Raw genomic sequence first — 21,262 nt, forward strand, 5'->3', positions numbered from 1 at the left:
CTTTTTTTTTGATGAATTGATCGTGCCCCTGCCAGTAACTTGGTCAGTCCACCCGCATGATTTGTAGCCTTTCTTGCCAACGTCTTTCAAATTGCCCCACTGCCGCTCCCCAGCCACCCCACTCTGCAACAGTGTGAACTCAGTATAAAAGGCGACAGCCGTGGCTCAGCGGGTAGCACTCTCGCCTCTGAGCCCAGAAAGGTCTGTGGGTTCAAGTCCCACTCCAGAGATTTGAGCAGAGCGCTGTGCCGTTATTCAGATGAGATGTTAAACCAAGGCCCTGTCTGCCCTCTCAAGTGGGCATAAAAGATCCCATGGCACTATTTCAACAGAAGAGCAGGGGAGTTCTCCCTGGTGTCCTGGCTAACATTTATCCCTCAACCAACATCACTAAACACAGATTTTCTGGTCATTATCACATTGCTGTTTGTGGGACCTTGTAATAAATTGGCTGCCATGTTTCCTACATCACAACAGTGACTACACTTCTCAAAGTACATTGGGACGTCCTGAGGTCGTGAAAGGTGCTATATAAATGCAAGTTCTTTCTTTCGTTGACTCACTGTGAGCCACACCCCAGTCAATCTGCTGGTATAAATGTCTTGCGTCTGGCGTGCGTTCACCATCTCCCTTCAAGCATCATATTTGTTTCAGCAGATGTCGGGCATCAGGCATCAGGCACGTTCCTTGCAGTTGATTCACATTTCATACTCATTTAAAAACAGCAACAAATACATAACTGACCAGGTAGGGAACGTTCAAATCAAAAAACGAGGACAGCGGCTCGAGAAAGGAATGACCGAGGACGCATGAAAGAAAAGAATCAGACACGAGAAGTGAATTAAATCAGTCTACTATTTCTTGAAAATCTTTTCAACTGCCAGCTTTGATTCTCACAAGCTGAGAAACTTAATACTGTAATTAAGGCATAATAAAAACGCAATAAATCCCCACACACATTTATCGGACAATGATTGAGTTTACCCATACAGCAGCATTTTATCATGGAATCATAACAGTACAGAAGGAGGCCATTCGGGCCATCATGCCTATGCTGGCTCTTTGTGAAGGAGTTGTCCAATTAGTCCCACTACCCCTTGCTCTTTCCCCATAGCCCTGCAAATATTTCCTTTTCAAGTATATACAATTACCCTTTGAAAGTTACTATTGAATCTGCTTCCACCACCCTTTCAGGCAGTGCATTCCAGATCATAACAACTCGCTGCGTAAAAAGAATTTCTTCGTATCTCCTCTTAGTTCTTTTGCCAATGATCTTAATCGGTGTCTTCTGGTTACCAATCCTCCTGCCAGTGGAAACCATTTCTTCCCTTTCTACTCTATCAAAACCCCTCATAATTTTGAACAAGTCTTTAAAATGTGCCTAATGTTATTTTCCATCAGAGATGTGTGTCTTGAATTCACTGGGTTATCCAGATCTATTCATTCTCAGCCCGTATCTGTGCCTAAAACGCTTGGAGTTTTTTTTTGATGATTGCCAGCCAGGCTGGACATTCAGACAGCATGTCGTGACTTACCGTTTCTAAGCATCCCACTCGGATGGGAGCTCCAGCAGCTGGTGGGCTGAGGTAGGGGGAGGCAGGCGATCTAATGGAGGTGGAAGTAGGCGGTCTTTGTGACGGGAGAGGATATGGGAGAGGAAGATCAGCTCACGCTTGAGTAGGACACCGAGGTTACGAACAACCTGGTTCAACCTGAGACAGTGGCCAGGGAGGAGGGAGATGGAATCGTTAGTGAGGGCACGGAGTCTATGGTGGGGGAGGGGGTCGAAATCGAAGACAACGGCTTGGGTCTTCCCAAGGTTTAACTGGAGGAAATTGCAGCTCATTTGAGGCTGGATGTCCGACAAGTAGTCTGAGCACACAGATATACAACACCAAGTTATAGTCCAGCAATTTTATTTTAAATTCACAAGCTTTCGGAGGCTTCCTCCTTCCTCTTTGGATATCCTTTCCACTGTGAGCCGGCAGTTTGTGGTGTCGATGGTAGTCATGATGTGGAGATGCCGGTGATGGACTGGGGTTGACAATTGTAAACAATTTTACAACACCAAGTTATAGTCCAGCAATTTTATTTTAAATTCACAAGCTTTCGGAGGCTTCCTCCTTCCTGAAAGCCTCCGAAAGCTTGTGAATTTAAAATAAAATTGCTGGACTATAACTTGGTGTTGTAAAATTGTTTACAATTGTCAACCCCAGTCCATCACCGGGTGCATCTCCACATCATGAGCACACAGAGGCAGTGGAGGGATGGTGGGGAGGTACAGCTGCGGCTCACTACGAAAAAGAACACGGAAGATCTACTCGTCTGTTTAAAAAAGAAAATTTCAAGTGAAAGTATTATTTAGCCTGTTCTCTCTTCTACTGAAACCGACTGAAGCAAGGGTACACACACTAAAGTTACCCTGCCTGAGGCAAGGTGAATTCTTTCTGGCATCTTATGGTCCTACCAATTATCAACAGGAGTGCAAGAATGTATAACAGCTGATAGTTGTAACGTGCTCAAGGGGATTAGACGCTGTAATGAGCTATAAGTGGAAGCTATAAATATCATACACACCTAGAGGGCTACAAATTCCTCCGTGAGCTGTTTTGAATGAACTGGATGTTATGTTTAAGTGCAGTCCCTCATTCAATACTTTAATGACGCATGCTAACCCATTTTTAAAATAAACTGTTACACAGCTTTATTAAAATACCAAAACATAGCAATTCTGCCCCAATACATTAATCGATTTCTTAAGAGTAATGTACGGGGAAACTTGTACCCCGGAAGGTGAGCTACAGTTCTAAACTCCGAAACAATTATTATTTGCTGGTCGATCTCCCGTGGCATTCCACACGTGGAGTCAAGACCAGGTGTGGTCTCCAGGTGTGGTCTCCAGGTGAAGCAGGGTTAAAGGGTGCGGATAATTGGACAAGATGCACACAGATGCAATTCAGTCCCCATTTTAAATCATACTTTCTGTCCTTATTTTTTATATCTCCCATTATAAATTCCTACGTCCATATTTATAATGGAAACTGCCTATGTAAACTTGTCACACTGTAACTGCACCCTCCTGCCAGTGGAGGTGCTGGTGGCAGGGTGGTGCGGTGGCACATCATGTTAGAGACTCAACACTCTGTGCTAAGCAGGGCTAGGATCCTGGTTGGTCCTCACAGCTGTCCACTGCTGAGACCTCAATCTAGCTTTCCCTGGTTAAGTGTTGCGGTCATTTTGAGGCCCTCAGCGAGACTCCTGCCAACTCATGGCTACAGGCCATAGTCCCACTGAGGGCCTTTGAAGGGTGTACCAGGCGGCATTACCGGGGTGGCTCTGGAGGTCCCCTCGAGACACGTCCCCTGGGCGGCGGGCAAAGGAATCGCCTACTCCACCGCTCCCCAATACAGCCAGCTGGTGCAAACCAAGCTCTGCCCCAAATTCCAGCACGGTGCCATAAATCTGCCCACTCTCCACCCTTGGGCCCCATCGGAATTTCGGGCCCACTCCCCTCCTCTAGGCACCGATCCACCTGAAGCCATTGGCCCTTTCTGGAGGAGGCCTGGTTACCCAACCACTGCCCGGCACTCAGTGTTGACCAATCACGGCTAGCACCGCCCGCTGTCACTATGGTAACAGGTTTTAACATCCGCCGTCACACAAAGGAAAGACAAAGAGTTGTCAATTATCAGGCTGATATACAACAACAAACAGTAACACCACCATTAACTAACTAACTAGTACTGAATAACCATCCGCTTGCTATAAATCAGGAATTTATTTAGTCCGGCCCCACGCGTTAGTCATTTCCCATCCGGAATTAGGGGTTACGGGGAGCGGGCAGGAAATTGGACATGAATTTAAATTTGAGGTTAGGATCAGATCAGCCATGATCTTATTGAATGGCGGAGCAGGCTCGAGGGGCCGATTGGCCTACTCCTGCTCCTATTTCTTATGTTCTTATGTCACTTTCACGTGTTCATATGTAACTTTGCCTGCTGAGATTCCAATCTGGCTCCATGGTCAGGAGGAGATACTGTACTGGCCAACCTAGAAAACTAGCAAAAAGCCAACACAGCCCCAAAATGGCACTGACGCGTGACTATAATTAGTTACATAGGTTTTTGTAATTTTAGCACCAGATATACCCAATGACCCTTCACTGCCCTCTATTTCTGGATCCCAATCTCTGGTTTTCTGTCAGATCATCGGGCACAGCACGGAGTAGAGGGATTGTATTTGGCCAAGAGAGATCCTCTCTCGGTTGCACAGCAGCACCCTCTACTGGCTGGCCCTGGTCTGACATTTACAGAGAGCAGGGAGATGTCAAATCAACTCCGCTCTCAGCTGGGCGTTCAGGGCTCACAGCGCAGGTGCTGCAAAAACAGAAAGGAGGGGATAGAATATATTCATCTTTTCCCCGTGTGGTCGTTTGACCGTCCTCCCCTACCACCTTCACGTTTGCTAAATACAGCCACAAAAGATACAAAATCACCTCATTTACTCCAATCTAGCTGCAGTGTACAAAGCCCAGATACTACTGTCTGTGTGTGTGTGTGTGTGAGAGAGAGTGTGAGAGAAAGAGAGAAATGGAAGATAAAGTGTTGTTGTAGTTTGCTATCTTATATCATTGTTACCAGTTATTATTAAATCCAGTTAGTCCCATTCCTCTGCTCTTTCCCTGTAGCCTTGCAATTTTTAAATTGCAAGGCTACAGGGAAAGAGCAGGGGAATGGGACTAACTGGATTGCTCTTACAAAGAGCCGGCACGGGCTCAATGGGCCGAATGGCCTCCTTCTTTGCTGTAACCATTCTATGATCCAATGAGAACTTGCATTTATAAAAGGTGCGTTTCAAGGCCTCAGGACGTCCCAAAGCACGTTACAGCCAATGAAGTACTCTTGAAGTGTAGTCCCTGTTGTAATGTAGGAAACATGGCAGCCAGTCTATGTATAAGCAAAGTCCCACAACAGCAATGAGCAATTAAAATGTTTTTGGTGGTGCTGGTTGATGGATAAATGCTGGCCAGGAAACCAGGAGAAACCCTCCCCCCAGCTCTTCTTTGAAATAGTCCCGTGGGATCTTTTGCGTCCACCCAAGAGGGTAGTCGAGGTTCTCTGGTTACCGACCCACCCACCAGTGGAAACAGTTCCTCCTTATTTACTCGATCAAAACGCTTCATCATTTTGAACACCTCAATTAAATCTCCCTGCTCTTAGGAGTACAATCCCAGCTTCTCCAGTCTCTCCACAGAAGTCCCTCATCCCTCGTACCATTCTGGGAAATCTCCTTTGCATTTTTATTATATATATATATATATTTTATATTAAAAACGGTGAGTGGCTGCAAGCTTCTCATGGTATTACGCCTGTAGGTGGCTCAGTCAGAGTAACATTATGTGACTCATTAAGGAGTACCCTATCTTATGTTAAATGACAGTCAATCAACTTGTCTTGAACCACTTCTGTGAAATCTCTGAGATTCCTAACTTTGTCCACCAAGTGGTGTTTCCTTGGTTTATTAGACAGTATTAATGCAGCATTTAGGAAGAAATAATGTAGTTTCAACAACAAACCAACTGTGAGGATATACCTTGTGAGAAGGTTTGAAGCCCTCCTATGTTGTGCAATAAATAGATATTGATGCATGCTTGGAGATTTAAAACAAAAGGAAATCTATGTGCAATAAAAGCAAAGGGATCCATTTTTAATTGACATTTGCAATTTTATTATTTTACTTGGAGAAAGTCAGACATATTGGTATAGGTGAGTAACGGCAGGTTCCTCATTCTCAATGAAGCACAAATAATATTTCCAACACGAGAAAAACCCGGCAACAAACCTATACTAGCTCCAGAGAAGACTAAGACCTCCTGAGAACTCTTAACAAATAATGGTTGCCGATACAGCGGATTTTCCGTAAAATGGCTGTCATTTACCGCCTGAACATTGTACTTCACGACATGAAGCAAAAAGCCACAGAAACATCCGCACTTTTGTCGGCCACAACTCTATGAAATGTGAATCAAGAGGCCAAGCAGTAGTTCATGTAACTCAGTAGGGAAAAAGATTTACAATTGTGGACGATCCCATTCACCCATCACCCCTGCGCTCGCTGTCCTACATTGGCTCCCGGTCCAACAATGACTCGATTTTAAAACTCTCATCCTCATTTTCAAATCCCTCCAAGGCCTTGCCCCTCCCTATTTCTGTCACCTCCTCCAACCCTACAACTCTTCTAGAACTCTGCGCTCCTCCAACTCTGGCCTCTTGTGCATCCCCAATTTCCTTTGCCCCTCCATTGGTGGCGGTGCCTTCAGCTAAGTAAGCCCCTAAGCTCTGGAATTTCCACCGTAGACTTCTCTGCCTTTCTCTCTCCTCCTTTAAAAAGCTCCTTAAAACCTACCTCTTTGGCCAAGCTTTTGGTCACCTGTCCTGATGTCACCTTCTTTGGCTCGGTGTCAATTTTTGTCTGATTACGCACCTGTGAATGGCCGTGGTACATTTTACTATGTTAAAAGCACTACATAAATGCAGGTTGTTTTTATTGTTCTTGGAAGGGCCCATTCCAACGGGAGACCGCAAGTAAGCACCTTCAATAGCTGAAAGGTTGCTTTGCTCCTCAGATGCTACCTCGAAAGAAATGATGTCCCCACTCTTTAATCTGCAATTTGACTGTCAAGGGAGCCATTGGTAATGAAGAACACGTAACGTGACGTGACACGTAACACCACAATAAAGGGCAGATTCCAAGGTGCAAATTTATAGAAACAAAGCGGAGTAGAAATCGCTCAGAGCGGCAGACCAACACTGCTCGCCGCTCCATAGATTTATACTAACCCACTAACTTACCGCGGTCTTTTCTTCTGCCACTTCCTGGAATAGGAAGCGGAGAAGAGCCCGGCGTCAATTCAGGTGAAGCCAGGACCTGTGGGAGAAGAGAGAGGATCGCTCTCTCCCCTCGACCAATCAGATTGCAGCATTTTTGACAAGCTGCGTTCACTGTCTCTGCAGGCTTGGAATGTTAAATCAGGAAGTGAAAGGTACAACATTTTAAATCAATGTGAAAACAATTACAGACAGACAAATAGGGAGGGTAAGAAATAATTGAATTAAATAAAAAAAAAGGAAAAGTAAAAAAAATTAAAATTTTTTTTTAAAAACTTAATGACCAAGAACTATTAAAATAAGGAGTAATGAGACTCCACATTTTTAAAAGTTAATTTTTAGTTGTTTGGCAGTCATTAAGACTTACCTTGCTGTTAAAACTTAGTTTAGACCTGTATTTTTTTTAATCGTACCTGTTTGGTGGTGTAATCAGTTACTTTCCAGCACCGCAGATTAGCAAGCTGTGGCTTTTTCAATGATTTCTCTGATTGCAGCGTGCAATGGCCCTTTAATTCAATGCTGTCATATCTCCGGCGATTCACCAGGAGCAAGTTCCAGATTTCCACGTTCCACTGCGCATACGCGAACGCTGGAACTTGCCCCTCCATTTCGCCACGAATAAACAGAGAGCGCTGCTGAGCTCGCCATTATTTCGGGAGCGATCTCTGCCCCATGTTCGGAAGTAAACAAACACATGGATTACACAGAGAACAACAGAGACTCAGGGGTGGTAACTGGCAGTGCGAGGAGCAGAAATAGAGTAATCGAGTGATATCAAACTAAGGTCAAAGCTCAAGCACTTTACAACCTGAATCCCAAGATTAGATTACAGCATTGAAATCTCTTGAGTGGTGTGCTTTATTATTACAGGGATGCTGGGAGGTTACTAAAGTTTTTGATTTGATTTAGGCCTGGGTTTTCCGCGAGAAAACTGCCCAATTTTAAACGGTGTTGAGGTGGTCTGGCAAGAAGAATGGGGCGGACATGCCTTCTGCTGAAACTCTGCGCCTAAAAATCACTGCCGTGATTTACCTCCCCGTGACCCTGATCCGCCCAGTGAAAGCGCACGCGTTAAATTGAAGCAGGGTGGCCGTAGCCAATTGCTGCCTGAGATTTCCCTGCATTCGCCGTGGCTGCAGTGTGCACCTTCTACGGGATGCACTGCAGCGACTCGCCAAGGCTTCTTCGGCAGCACCTCCCAAACCCACGATCTCCACCACCTAGAAGGACAAGGGCAGCAGGTGCACGAGAACGCCATTACCTCCAAGTCACACACACGCCATCGTGACTTGGGCATATATCTCCGTTCCTTCATCGTCGCTGGGTCAAAATCCTGGAACTTCCTACTTGACAGCACTGTGGGAGAACCTTCACCACACGGACTGCAGCAGTTCAAGGCGGCGGCCCACCGCCACCTTCTCAAGGGCAACTAGGGATGGGCAATAAATGCCGGCCTTGCCAGCGACGCCCACATCCCGAGAATGAATAAAATAAAAATTTCCACCCACTCGCCTCCTCTGAAAATCACCGCCACTGTAAAGGTGAGGGTGCTGAGCCGCGTACGGTGTCCCACAGGTGGGAAGAGACGGGGAGGGTGAAAGGTCACACAGCAGAGTGGTTCTGTAACACTGTTTGGGTTGCGAGTCATTTCCGCTGCATTTTCTGAGCATTTTGTTATAACTGGATAGCCCAGTGAAGGATAGGATACTGGAGCCTGGTCTTCAGTTGCTTCCAAGCCTTTATTCACAGAGATCCACATTACACACCCTCCTATAAATGGATACAAGAGTCCCCAATTGATACCCACCACCTGAATACAATTAACACTAATTGATATAAATCACACTGGTGCAATTAACACATTTAACGGCACTTTGTGAAACTTGCTGCGAGTTCATAGGGAAAGAATGGGCTGTGAAGGCGTCAAGGACTTACCTCTTACGCACCCAGGCAGCCTATGGTGACATTGGTTACATCGGTCGCCATGAAGAATTTATTCTCAGGCAATCCAGGATACCTGCACTTCTCACCCATGCAATGAGAGTGCTACCACTGAGCCGAAGCTGATGAAATCCATTTTGCTGATGGTGTCAGGAAATTCCCCTTGCCCTCTCCTTATCGTCAGCATTAGCTTTCTGTGTAGCTGCCAACTTGTGTTTGAGCATAATGTTAACCTCTTACTCTGTTTCTCCCCCCTGCTAGTCTTCACATTTTGAGTTTTTTTTCTGTCCTTACTCTAAAAGTTTCAGCTCCCAGATCTTAGATAACTCTCGTAATTGAGTCCCAACTCCCTAAGTCTTTGAGTGTCTTCGCTGGCCTTAATATTAAGGTAGATGTAACACGTCAAGGATAACAAACAGAAAACCCTGTCTGTTAGTTATTTTTAAGCCACTTGAAATATTTCTCCAGTCCTAAATAAGTGATAACACTATCACAACAGACCTTGTTCTACGGTTCAATTATTAAACAGATTTATCAAACAAACAATGAACAAATGAAAATGTACAACATGCTGACAGAAGAATTTTTTTCTCTTGTATTCATTACCTGCCTCTCAGTGAAGGTTCAATTCTGTTTGATTTAGCCCTGCTGATATGATTCTCTGTGCACTCCTTTTTATATCCCTCAAAACTTGAGGCTGGTCAGAACTTCATTGATTCCTAGCCTCATTCAAAGAATAACAGGAGGTCACATCCGTGGCCGAATCACAAAGTCTGTATACGTTTCAAACCTGTGCGGTAGACCCACTCTCAAGTCTGTTACCTTGGAAACAACAACCTTCACAACACGTGCGTCGATGTGGGCTAGGATGGTGGAGGTGGCTTTTTAAACTCGAGGTACTGTGCCCCGAATTAAAGGGACAGCCTCCAGTCCAAAACAAGACAAAGCGACTTCATTTTTGTCAGCTCCTTGGCTGATCACCGGGAAGCGGAGAAGAGCGATCGTGAGGATCTGTCGTCGGAATTTCCTCTCCCCCGCCCTCCCACAAGCACCGAGGTAGAAAGCTTCCAATTAGCACCTGCTGGCAGCGGCACGGGCCGAGGTTGGGAACTGAACAGACGGGTGGGAACAGACTCTCTGTTCCACCGCCTTGTGGTGCTCTAAATCTCAGCGCCGCTGTATCAGCTTTTATGGAGTCATTTTCATTTGAGCCTAGTTATGTCGTCGATTCGCACCACAGCAGCGGTTTAACGGCAGTCGGCACCACTTACGCCATCCCCGCTTAACACGGGCGACCGCCGAAATCGGGCAAATGGCCGCTAACCATCTGCCACCACCGTGGGAGTCAATTACAAAGGCATCGCTTATAACGTATTAAGTGCCCTGGCCGTTTCGAGCAGTTCAATAAGTACTTGCCCTGTACCATCCCATTTAAAAAGCTCTGCTGATTTCAGCCAAAGTCGGGTCTTCGAGCAGAGTTTCAATCAGCTGTTCGCACCTGGTTAAAGCGCGATTACCTCAGTGGCGAGATTCCGGATGCAACTGCTAAACATTAGGAGAGGCGGTTGCTAAGTGGGGACTTCCTGAGTTTGAAGAAAAAAATACGTTGGCTACTTTGCTTTTTGGTTTTGCCGGCAAAATCGGGTTGACACCAACACGACTGCTACAAGCGGTGGGGACTGTACTTTGTTTCCTTCTTGGCAAATGCGAATTGGTTAACTTTTTATCTGCTCTTGGCAGGTTGTTTGAAATTTAATTCAGTAATCTGTTGGTGTCTTGCCAATCTAAAGGCCACATTCTAATCTTATTAAGCAGTCTTGACAGGAGTGAGAAAGCTTTGAGGTTTGGGGGCCAGAAGGATTGCCTTTTTTTGCTGCACAACCTCCCAAATTCACTTTGAACTCTGACTGACCCAGCAGAAACTTTCCCCGCAGTAACAATGCCAGAACATTACAGTCTAGATGCATCTCCCCTCCTCCCCAGAACAAACTAAGTCTGTTTCCTCTCTCCTCCGATTAATTACAAAAGAGTATTGTAAACATTGTGTGGTATTAAGCCAAAAAGGCTTAGGTTTGATCTTAAATTTAATTTAATTTAAGTTTGATCCAGAACAAAAGGGGGCATAACTTTAAAACTGGAGCGAGGCCGTTCAGGGGTGATGTCGGGAATCACTTCTTCACGCAAAGGGTAGTGGAAATCTGGAACTCTCTCCCCCCCAAAAAGCTGTTGCGACTAGGTCAATTGAAAAATTCTAAATGGAGATCAATTGATTTTTGTTAGGTATTAAGGGATACGGAGCAAAAGCGGGTAAATGGAGTTACGGTATAGATCAGCCCTGACCTAACCCTGAATGGCGGACCAGGCTCGAGGGACTGAGTGGCTTACTCCTGTTCCCATGATCTTCCGTCTGTTCTGAATGAACCGATGTCAGTCCAGGCAGTCGTTCGGGTGCTACAAGCGGCCTGTCCACTGCTGAGCTGGGAATGGGAAAAGTTAGCTCGGGTTCCCACTCCTGGTTGCTATTCATAGGAACAGGAGTAGGCCATTCAGCCCCTCGTGCCTGCTCCGCCATTTGATAAGATCATGGCTGATCTGTGATCAAACTCCATATAATTGCCGTTGGCCCATATCCCTTAATACCTTTGGTTGCCAAAAAGCTGTCTAGCCCAGATTTAAATTTAGCAATTGAGCTAGTATCAATTGCCGTTTGCGGAAGAGAGTTCCAAACTTCTACAACCCTTGTGAACCCTGATGGAACGTGGGTGTCCTTGGGCTTCACAAACATACGAACAAGGACATAAATGACCAACTGGTCCACCCAGTCTGATGTGTTCGGATATGGTGCAACCTACAAGCACCAATCACCCTCCCACCCCCAGTCACACAATCTCCCAGGAGAGGCAACAATAATAAAGAGAAAAAAAATCTCAGGCCAATTTAGGAAAAATTAAAGCAAAATACTATGTAGGAGCATTGCCCATTATATGCAAAGCACACTCGCTCGTTATTTTTTTTTTTAACACAGAATTACATAGAACGTACAGCACAGAAACAGGCCATTCGGCCCAACTGGTCTATGCCGGTGTTTATGCTCCACACAAGCCTCCTCCCACCCTACTTCATCTAACCCTGCCTGCATATCCTTCTATTCCTTCCTCCCTCATATACAGTGAAACCTGTAAATTAGGGACACCAAAGGGACTTGTTCTTTATTTGCAGGTGTCCTTATTTTTCAAAACGGTCATGGTCTGTACAGTAAACCCGATGAGCCAAATATCCGCCTTACCTGGGATCGTGCCTAATTCTGGAGCCCTGCCAGCAGGCTGTGATTTCAGTCCTTTTGCTGTTCGTTGGGTTTCCCAGCTCATTGCCATCCCGGGGTCCTTTTCCATTGAGGGAGGGACATCCTGATCCTGGAAGCTGCTACACTGGCAGCCTGCACAGGGCGAGGAGGCTGCTGTAGGGCCGGAGTGCTGGGGACATTCCAGCCAAATTGGAGGGGTGGGATTAATGTTCTGCAAACCCCCTGTCTGGGAGCCCCTCCCTCTGTGTCCTGCAGCTGCTAATGTTTGAAGTGCTGGGGGGGTGGATAGGGGGCTGTTAGCAGCTCATCACTACCTGACGTACTGGTGGAGCAGGGTTGCCAACTCTGGTTGGAGGCATTAATGAAGGCTCGATCACGTGATATTCTGACCACATGACATCTGACATCAGATCACATGACATCTGATCACAACTTCGCCAAACGTTATTGGATTTACCTTATAAGGTCAGGTCCCCTGTAGTTGAGAATCGTTATTTGTGGTTCCGCACCAGCAGCCATTGTGTGAGAAGTTTCAAGAACGAGGAGGCCACCCGTGAGCAGGCGAAGTGGGGAAACCGAGGGCAGGGAAAAGGGGAAAACTATTCTCTCCATCTCTTCGCCCGAACCCCCGACTCCATCTTTCCCCCCCAGCCCCCTATCCCCAGTCTCCCTCTCCCCCCAGCTCCATTCCCCAGTCTCCCTCTCCTCCCAGCTCCATTCCCCAGTCTCCCTCTCCCCCCAGCCCCCATTCCCCAGTCTCCCTCTCCCCCCAGCCCCCATTCCCCAGTCTCCCTCTCCCCCCAGCTCCATTCCCCAGTCTCCCTCTCCCCCCAGCCCCCTATCCCCAGTCTCCCTCTCCCCCCAGCTCCATTCCCCAGTCTCCCTCTCCCCCCAGCCTCCATTCCCCAGTCTCCCTCTCCCCCCAGCCTCCATTCCCCAGTCTCCCTCTCCCCCCAGCTCCATTCCCCAGTCTCCCTCTCCCCCCAGCCCCCTATCCCCAGTCTCCCTCTCCCCCCAGCCTCCATTCCCCAGTCTCCCTCTTCCCCCCAGCCTCCATTCCCCAGTCTCCCTCTTCCCCCCAGCCTCCATTCCCCAGTCTCCCTCTTCCCCCCAGCCTCCATTCCCCATTCCCCCTCTCCCCCCAGCCCCCATTCCCCCTCTACCCCCAGCCCCCATTCCCCCCAGCCCCCATTCCCCCTCTACCCCCAGCCCCCATTCCCCCTCTACCCCCAGCCCCCATTCCCCCTCTACCCCCAGCCCCCATTCCCCCTCTACCCCCAGCCCCCATTCCCCCTCTACCCCCAGCCCCCATTCCCCCTCTACCCCCAGCCCCCATTCCCCCTCTACCCCCAGCCCCCATTCCCCCTCTACCCCCAGCCCCCATTCCCCCTCTACCCCCAGCCCCCATTCCCCCTCTACCCCCAGCCCCCATTCCCCCTCTACCCCCAGCCCCCATTCCCCCTCTACCCCCCAGTCTCCCTCTTCTCCCAGCCCCCATTTCCCAGTCTCCCACTCCCCCCAGTCCCCCACTCCCCCCAGTCCCCAGTCTCCCACTCCCCCCCCAAGCCCCCTATTCCCAGTCTCCCTCTCCCACCAGCCCCCATTCCGCAGTCTCCCCGATCCCCAGTCTCCTTCTCTCTCCCCTAACCCCGAGCCCCCATTCCGCAGTCTCCCCGATCCCCAGTCTCCTTCTCTCTCCCCAACTCTTGAGCCCCCCCATTATTTCAGCCCCCTGCGATTTCTGCCCCCCCACCCCGTGATTTTAGGGCCCTCGATTCCCGACTCCCTCCTGACCGGCAGATCCTGGCTTTTGTGGAATGGGGAGTTCTTTACCCAACATCCATAGCGGCAGGGAAACTGTTCTATCCCTCGGATACAGCCGTGCGAGCATTCAATCCCAGAGATACAGCGGTTTCTCTGCTGCTATGGATGCTGGGTAAAGAGATCTCCATTCCACAAAAGCCGTTTCTTTCACCCGCTGCTGTCTTGCACATACCCGCGCGTCCAGTGTTTTAAGCTGTAAACAGACCTGGTGCATTGAAAGCTCTCCCTAGTTTGTAATTTGCGAGTGTCCGTGATTTCAAGGTGCAGCTTATATCTATTACAATCTAAGTTATTTCGGATTGTCAATAAGTGTCCGTTTTTTGCAGGTGTCCGTTTGTATAGATTACACTGTGTTTATCTACCTTCCCCTTAAATGCATCTATGCTATTCGCCTCAATACTCCATGTGGTACTGAGTTCCACATTCTAACCACTGTGGGTAAAGAAGTTTCTTTTGAATTCTTTAATGGATTTCTTAGAGACTATCTTGTATTTATGGCCCCCCTAGTTTTGCACTCCCCCACAAGTGAAAACATCTTCTCTACATCTACCCTATCAAACCCCTTCATAATTTTAAAAACCACTATTGGGTCACCCTGCAGTCTTCTCTTCTTTAGATCAGCCTTTCCTGATGGTTATACTCTCAGATCTAGTATCCACTTGTGAATCTTTTTTGCACCTTCACCAGTACCTCTATATCCTTTTGATTTCAGAAATTATCTTACTGCACTTAATGCGCCTTAAAAATGTTTTTCTATGCCAGGTCCTGTACTCAGCTGATCTCCACGCACGTGCGCTCCCAACAGGTGTCGCTGAATAGTAATCGGGGCAGGAAAGAAAGAGGACACAGATTTAAGATGATGATCGGCAAATGAGCCAAAGGCGACAGGAGCAAACATTTTTTTACGCAGCGCGTTGTAACGATCTAGAACGTGCTACCTGAAAGAGTGGTGGAAGCAGATTCAATAGTAACTTTCAAAAGAGAATAGGACAAATACTTGAAGGGGAAAAATTTACAAGGCTATGGGGAAAGAGCAGGGTAGTGGGACTAATTGGATAGCTCTTTCAAAGAGCCGGTACTGGTACAATGGGCCGAATGGCCTCCTCCTGCATTGTACCCTATGATACTATGAACTTGCATTTAAAGAACATCTTTCATATTCTCAAGATGTCCCAGAGCAATTCATAGCCAATTAATTACTTTTGAAGTGTAGACACTGTTGTGTTGCAGGCAAGGTTGAGATAAACTGTCGTGTGCTGAATCTGGGCCAGCACACCGGGAGAACTCCCCACTCTTCTTCGAATAGCGTCACGTGATCTAAATAGGTCGGCGGGGCCTATTTCTTATCTGAAAAAACGGCACCTCTGACAATGCAGCATTCCCTCAGTACGGCACTGAAGCTTGAGCTGAAGTTACGTGCTCAAGTCTCTGCAGTGGGGCTGAACTCACAGCCTTCTGATTCAGAGGAAAGAGTGCTCATCACTGAGCCAAGCTGACACTTACAACTCTAGTTACGAAATTGGCTAAGTGATAGGAAACAGAGAGTAGTGGTGAACGGTTGTTTTTCAGATTGGAGGGAGGTGTGCAGTGGTGTTCCCCATGGGTTGGTACTAGGACCACTGCTATTCTTGATATATATCAATGACTTGGACTTGGGTGTACAGGGCACAATTTCCAAATTTACAGACGACACAAAACTTGGAAGTGTAGTGAACAGTGAGGATGATAGTGATAGACTTCAAGAGGACATAGACAGGCTGGTGGAATGGGCGAACACATGGCAGATGAAATTTAACGCAGAAAAGTGCGAAGTGATATATTTTGGTAGGAGTAACGAGGAGAGGCAATATGAACTAAATGGTACAATTCTAAAAGGGGTGTAGGAACAAAGAGATCTGGGGGTAAATGTGCACAAATCGTTGAAGGTGGCAGGGCAGGTTGAGAAAGCGGTTAAAAAAATCACGTGGGATCCTGGGCTTTATAAATAGAGGCATAGAGTACAAAAGCAAGGAAGTTAAGATGAACCTTTATAAAACACTGGTTCAGCCACATAGATTTAAGGTGATTGGCAAAAGAAGCAAAGGTGACATGAGGAAAAACTTTTTTTACACAGCGAGTGGTTATGATCTGGAGTGCACTGCCTGATTGGGTGGTGGAGGCAGATTCAGGGAAGGGAAAAAAACTGCAGGGCTATGGGGAAAGCCGGGGAAGTGGGACTAGCTGGATCACTCTTGCAGAGAGCCGGCACGGACTCGATGGGCCGAATGGCCTCCTTCCATGCTGTAACCGTTCTATTCTATGATTCCATGGTTGGTGTTCCCCTACCTTACCTGGGGCGTTGAGGCCAATTGGAACACCCCTACGATCACCAGGGCTGAGATCAGATAAGTCTATGCTGACCTGGATCGAACATAGGAGCTTCCTGGTCTGAATGACCACCCTCACTGGATAATGAGGGGGAGCCCCAAATGTAGAACTTTCAATGAAGAACCAAAAATCTGTTCCTTTTGGTAGCAATGAAGTACAGTCCAGCGAGACAGCTAAAGGAGAATGCTGGTGGCTCACTGGATTAGGTCAGTGCATCTTGTAATAGAAAATCAATTGCTCGGTGCTGCAGACAATCATGACATTAGAACTGTATCACTGAGCATGTATAAATATTGACAGCAGCTGGCAGTTATGGTAAACGATTAACCAAAGGGACATAGAAGACAGAGAGGCTTTTATTGTACTGTAGACAAAAGGCCAACAGCAACACTTTTGGAAGCCAGCTTTTCCAGCGTTGCATCCTTTGACTTCGAAAATCCATACATAGTAATCTGGAGAACAAGAGCCAAGAAAGTCACTGGAGATTGGAAGAAAGAAGGAATGTGTACATGCTGGGGTAGAAATCCGTCTTGGGCGATAAAGCAAAACAGGCGGAATTGCTTCGACCATCTGCTAGTCAGACATTCAGCTCCACTGAAGTCCATCGGGCGGAGCATATCACAGGCGGCCATGTGACAATGACCATTTTTTACTGGCGCCAAAGACAAATTTCTAACCCCCTTGGGATCCCCAGCATCAATTAATCAATGGCAAGGATGTGCCCCCCAAGGTTGAAGTGCGGTCATTCCCACCTCGTGTGGGTCCATGCACAAACTCTTCAGATTTATAATTGAGATACTGGATGGGCTAAAAATTGATAGAGAAAATACTAGAGGCCAGCTGTACTTAAAGCAGATAAGTCACCCGGTCGGATGGAATGCATCCTAGGCTATTGAGGGACGTAAGGGTGGAAACTGCGGAGGTACTGGCCATAATCTTCCTTAGATACAGGGGTGGTGCCAGAGGACTGGAGAATTGCAAATGTTACACCCTTGTTCAAAAAAGGGTGTAAGGATAAACCCAGCAACTACAGGCCAGTCAGTTTAACCTCGGTGGTGGGGAAACTTTTAAGAAACGATAATCCGGGACAGAATTAGCAGTCACTTGGACAAATGTGGACTAATTAGAGAAAGCCAGCACGGATTTGTTAAAGGCAAATCGTGTTTAACTAACGGTTTTTTGATGAGGAAACAGAGAGGGTAGATGAGGGCAATGCGGTTGATGTGGTGTATATGGACTTTCAAAAGGCGTTTGATAAAGTGCCACATAATAGGCTTGTTGTCAAGATTGAAGTCCATGGAATAAAGGGAGTAGTAGCAGCATGGATACAAAATTGGCTAAGTAACAGGAAGCAGAGAGAAGTGGTGAACGGTTGTTTTTCGGACTGGAGGGAAGTATACAGTGGTGTTTCCCGGGGTCGGTGCTGGGACCACTGCTTTTCTTGATTTATATTAATGAATTGGGCTTCGGTGTACAGAGCACAATTTCAAAATTTGCAGATGGTACAAAACTTGGAAGTGTAGTGAACAGTGAGGAAGATAGTGATAGATTCAAGATGATATAGACAGGCTGGTGAAATGGACAGACATGTGGCAGATGAAATTTAACGCAGAAAAATGCAAAGTGATACATTTCGGTAGGAAGAATGAGGAGAGGCAATATAAACTGGAGGACACAATTCTAAAAGGGGTACAGAAACAGAGATCTGGGGGTATATGTGCACAAATCGTTGAAGGTGGCAAGGCAGGTTGAGAAAGCGGTTAAAACATCAGACGGAATCCTGGGCTTTATAAATAGAGGCATAGAGTACAAAAGCAAGGAAGTTATGATGAACATTTATAAAACACTGGTTCAACCACAACTGGAGTATTGTGTCCAGTTCTGGGCACCGCACTTTAGGAAAGATGTGAAGGCCTTAGAGAGGGTGCAGAAAAGGTTTACTAGAATGATTCCAGGGATAAGGGACTTCAGTTACATGGATAGACTGGAGAAGCTGGGGTTGTTCTCTTTGAAACAAAGAAGATTGAAAGGAGATTTGATAGAGGTATTTAAAATCATGACGGGTCTAGACGGAATAGAGAGAGAGAAACTGTTCCCACTGGCGGAAGGGTCAAGAACCAGAGGACACAGATTTAAGGTGGTTGGCAAAAGAACCAAAGGTGACATGAGGAAAAACTTTTTTTACACAGTGAGTGGTTGTGATCTGGAATGCGCTGCCCAAGGGGCCGATGGAGGCAGATTCAATCATGGCTTTCAAAAGGGAACTGGATAAGTACTTGAAAGGAAAAATTTTGCATGGCTTCAGGGATAGGGTGGGGGGAGTGGGACTAGCTGGATTGCTCTTGGAGAGCCGGCAGGGACTCAATGGGCCGAATGGCCTCCTTCCATGCTGTAACCTTTCTATGATTCTAAGTGATAGTAAGTGCTCTGTGATGACAATGGACAATGATCTCAATGGTTCCACTGCCCATAGGTAGTCAATTAATGGGGAAGATGAAAAATAGTTCTCATGCATACAATGGCTCTTAGGCCAGTGAATATTTCTGTTTAAAAAAGGTCCACAGGTACAATACTGCAGAACATTGGAAAGTGCTGCTGTTGAAGTCTCTCTAACGCCACTTCCTTGTCCCGTACAAAAGCCCTAATTTCAAAACTTACAAACTTCCGCGTACTATATAACTTACAGTCACGGTCATCCAGTGACACCGAGGGGGTAAAATTCAACTTCAGTGGGGTGCAGAATGGGCAATAGCAGATTGCCCGCCCGTTTTGCAACCCCCACCTCCCTAAGTCGAATTTTACCCCCCCCACCCCACTAGTTTTGCAATTAAACAAACAGTATTCACTTTAAAAAAAAGTTTGCGAGAAATGTTCAAAACTTCAAAAGTGCTAATCCATGCGTAAGAAATTAACAGCTTTTGAAACAATATTCCCATCAGATCTTATTGCTCCCCCCATAACTACTTAAGATGCACATCCCGACCAGCAGCTGAGGGGACGGGTCGTTGACCACGGACCTCCTGCTGGGCTGTTCCCACCCCCCGGTCGTTCTGGAATGGGCCAGCAGGGCCAAAGCACAAACTGAACTGGAATCGCTGCCAATTCTAATTCCTCTCCATCCTCAACTCCAGTGGCAAAGCGGAGATTGGCTACTAGTTTTCTGACTGAAGGGGATAATGTGAAGGAACGTACCGAGGAGCAGAAAAACAAGCAAATACATTTAAGAAAAACATTACAAGAAATAAGGCACTTGCATTTATACAAGACATTTCACGAACTCAGGACATCCCAAAGTGCTTCACAGCCAATGAATTACCCTCGGAAGTGTGTTCACTGTTGTAATGTAGGCAAATGCGGCAGCCAAACTGAGCACAGTAAGATCCCACAAAAAGCAGTGAGATAAATGACCAGTTGATCTGTTTTAGTGATGTTGGTTGAGGGATAAATGTTGGCCCTGCCCTTCTTTGAATAGTGCCATGGAATCATTTACGTCTACCCGGACAGACAGACAGGACCTCGGTTTAAAGTCTCATCCAAAAGACGGCACATCTGACAGCACTCCCTGCATACTGCACTGAAAAAGAGAGAGAAAGAAAGAGAAAAAGGAAGAGCGAAAGAATGTGCATTTATATAGCGCCGTTCACAACCTCAGGACATCCCAAAGCGCTTTACAGCCAATTAAGTACTTTTATGAAGTGCAGTCACTGTTGTAATGTTGTAAACTATTGACGCGGTCTTTCATACATTACTGTACGGCAACGCAGCTCACCGTATTCTTGCAAGTATTCCACCATGTGTTGTACGACAAATGGAATCCCGTCTTTCGCCTGCCCTCGTTGTTGGAGGTCATAAAGCGAGACGCCAAAAACCTTCCCGACGCTGCAGGTCTTCTGCATGCTAAGTGGCTGAGCCATAATCTTCTTCACGTCCTCCTTCAACCTGACTGCGGCCTTGTTTTGCTGAAAAGAACAGAGGAGCGGGGAACAATCAACCACGGCTACAACATGCGCCTCCATCGGAAATAAAACGAGCACTTATTGCGGTCCCAGGAATTACACAGATTAGTGGCAAACAAAAAAAAACACACACACACACACACACACACACACACACACAATCTCAAAGGCTCAGGGAATTAGATGCCTTGAATGGCTTCTCAATTCCATTAATGAAAGAGAGAGGTTTGCCTGTAGTCATTGGAAACAAAAAGGTAAACATTCGCACCCCTTATTATAACAGGTGGGAGGGACCGTCTCAGTCACACAACCAATCATGGGACTTCTGTTTTTTCACTGCCAGGTGATAAGAGTGAAAGTTAAAGGCAGCTGAAGTGGAAGGCTTGCTGAGTCGCCCGGGGCCTCGTTGCAATAGCCCTCTCTAAAAAAAAAAAAAATCAGAAATCACAACGCTACGGAGTACGGATGGAGACGCGATGGGCTGGGCGTTTAAAAGATAGATTTTATAGGGGAAATCATGGATCGTGTTTAAGACATGCAGCGCCTCTGAATCCAACAGAAGGTTATATGCTCCATCTAGCTGTGAATCATTCTAAGTGGCACAAGGAAAACTGTGCGCACAACTGGTGTCTCCAGTTTAAACAAGAGAGGGCCTCTCAACCTCCCCAATGAATTTATTTCCTTGTCAAAATCAGCAGTCAAGGGGGCAAGTATTTTCTAAAATTGACAGCAAGGAGCCAGTGTAGGGTTACCAACCCTCCAGGATTGCCCCGGAGTCTCCAGGATTAAAGATTAATGTCCAGGACACTACTCCGAGCAACTCAGAAGAAAAAAACATTGGGGCATTAAAACAATTGTGTGTAATTTTTCATTTCTTATAAAAATATTGGAGAAGGATTTTTAAAAAGTCAGATAAACTGAGGGGGGAGGGGGTGGGAGATCATGTGATGAAACCTCCAGGAATATATCCAACCAGAGTTGGC

The 21,262-nt window shown here is 46.7% G+C and overlaps 1 protein-coding gene across 6 annotated transcripts in view; it reads right to left on the reverse strand.

The window, feature by feature from the left end:
- fam13a (family with sequence similarity 13 member A) overlaps nt 1–21,262 on the reverse strand; it is a 239,323-nt gene that overhangs the window by 185,014 nt on the left and 33,047 nt on the right. For 5 of the 6 annotated variants that reach the window (XM_067994462.1, XM_067994461.1, XM_067994460.1 and 2 more), the window contains exon 2: nt 20,093–20,282. In XM_067994462.1, coding sequence (XP_067850563.1) covers nt 20,093–20,237 — 145 coding nt within the window. In that variant the 5' untranslated portion in view covers nt 20,238–20,282. Of the gene's footprint in view, nt 1–8,822; nt 8,832–20,092; nt 20,283–21,262 lie in introns of those variants that run through there. The other variant, XM_067994465.1, reaches the window with a different exon arrangement.

The sequence above is a fragment of the Heptranchias perlo genome, chromosome 1 (assembly GCF_035084215.1).
Source record: "Heptranchias perlo isolate sHepPer1 chromosome 1, sHepPer1.hap1, whole genome shotgun sequence".
NCBI lineage: Eukaryota > Metazoa > Chordata > Chondrichthyes > Hexanchiformes > Hexanchidae > Heptranchias > Heptranchias perlo.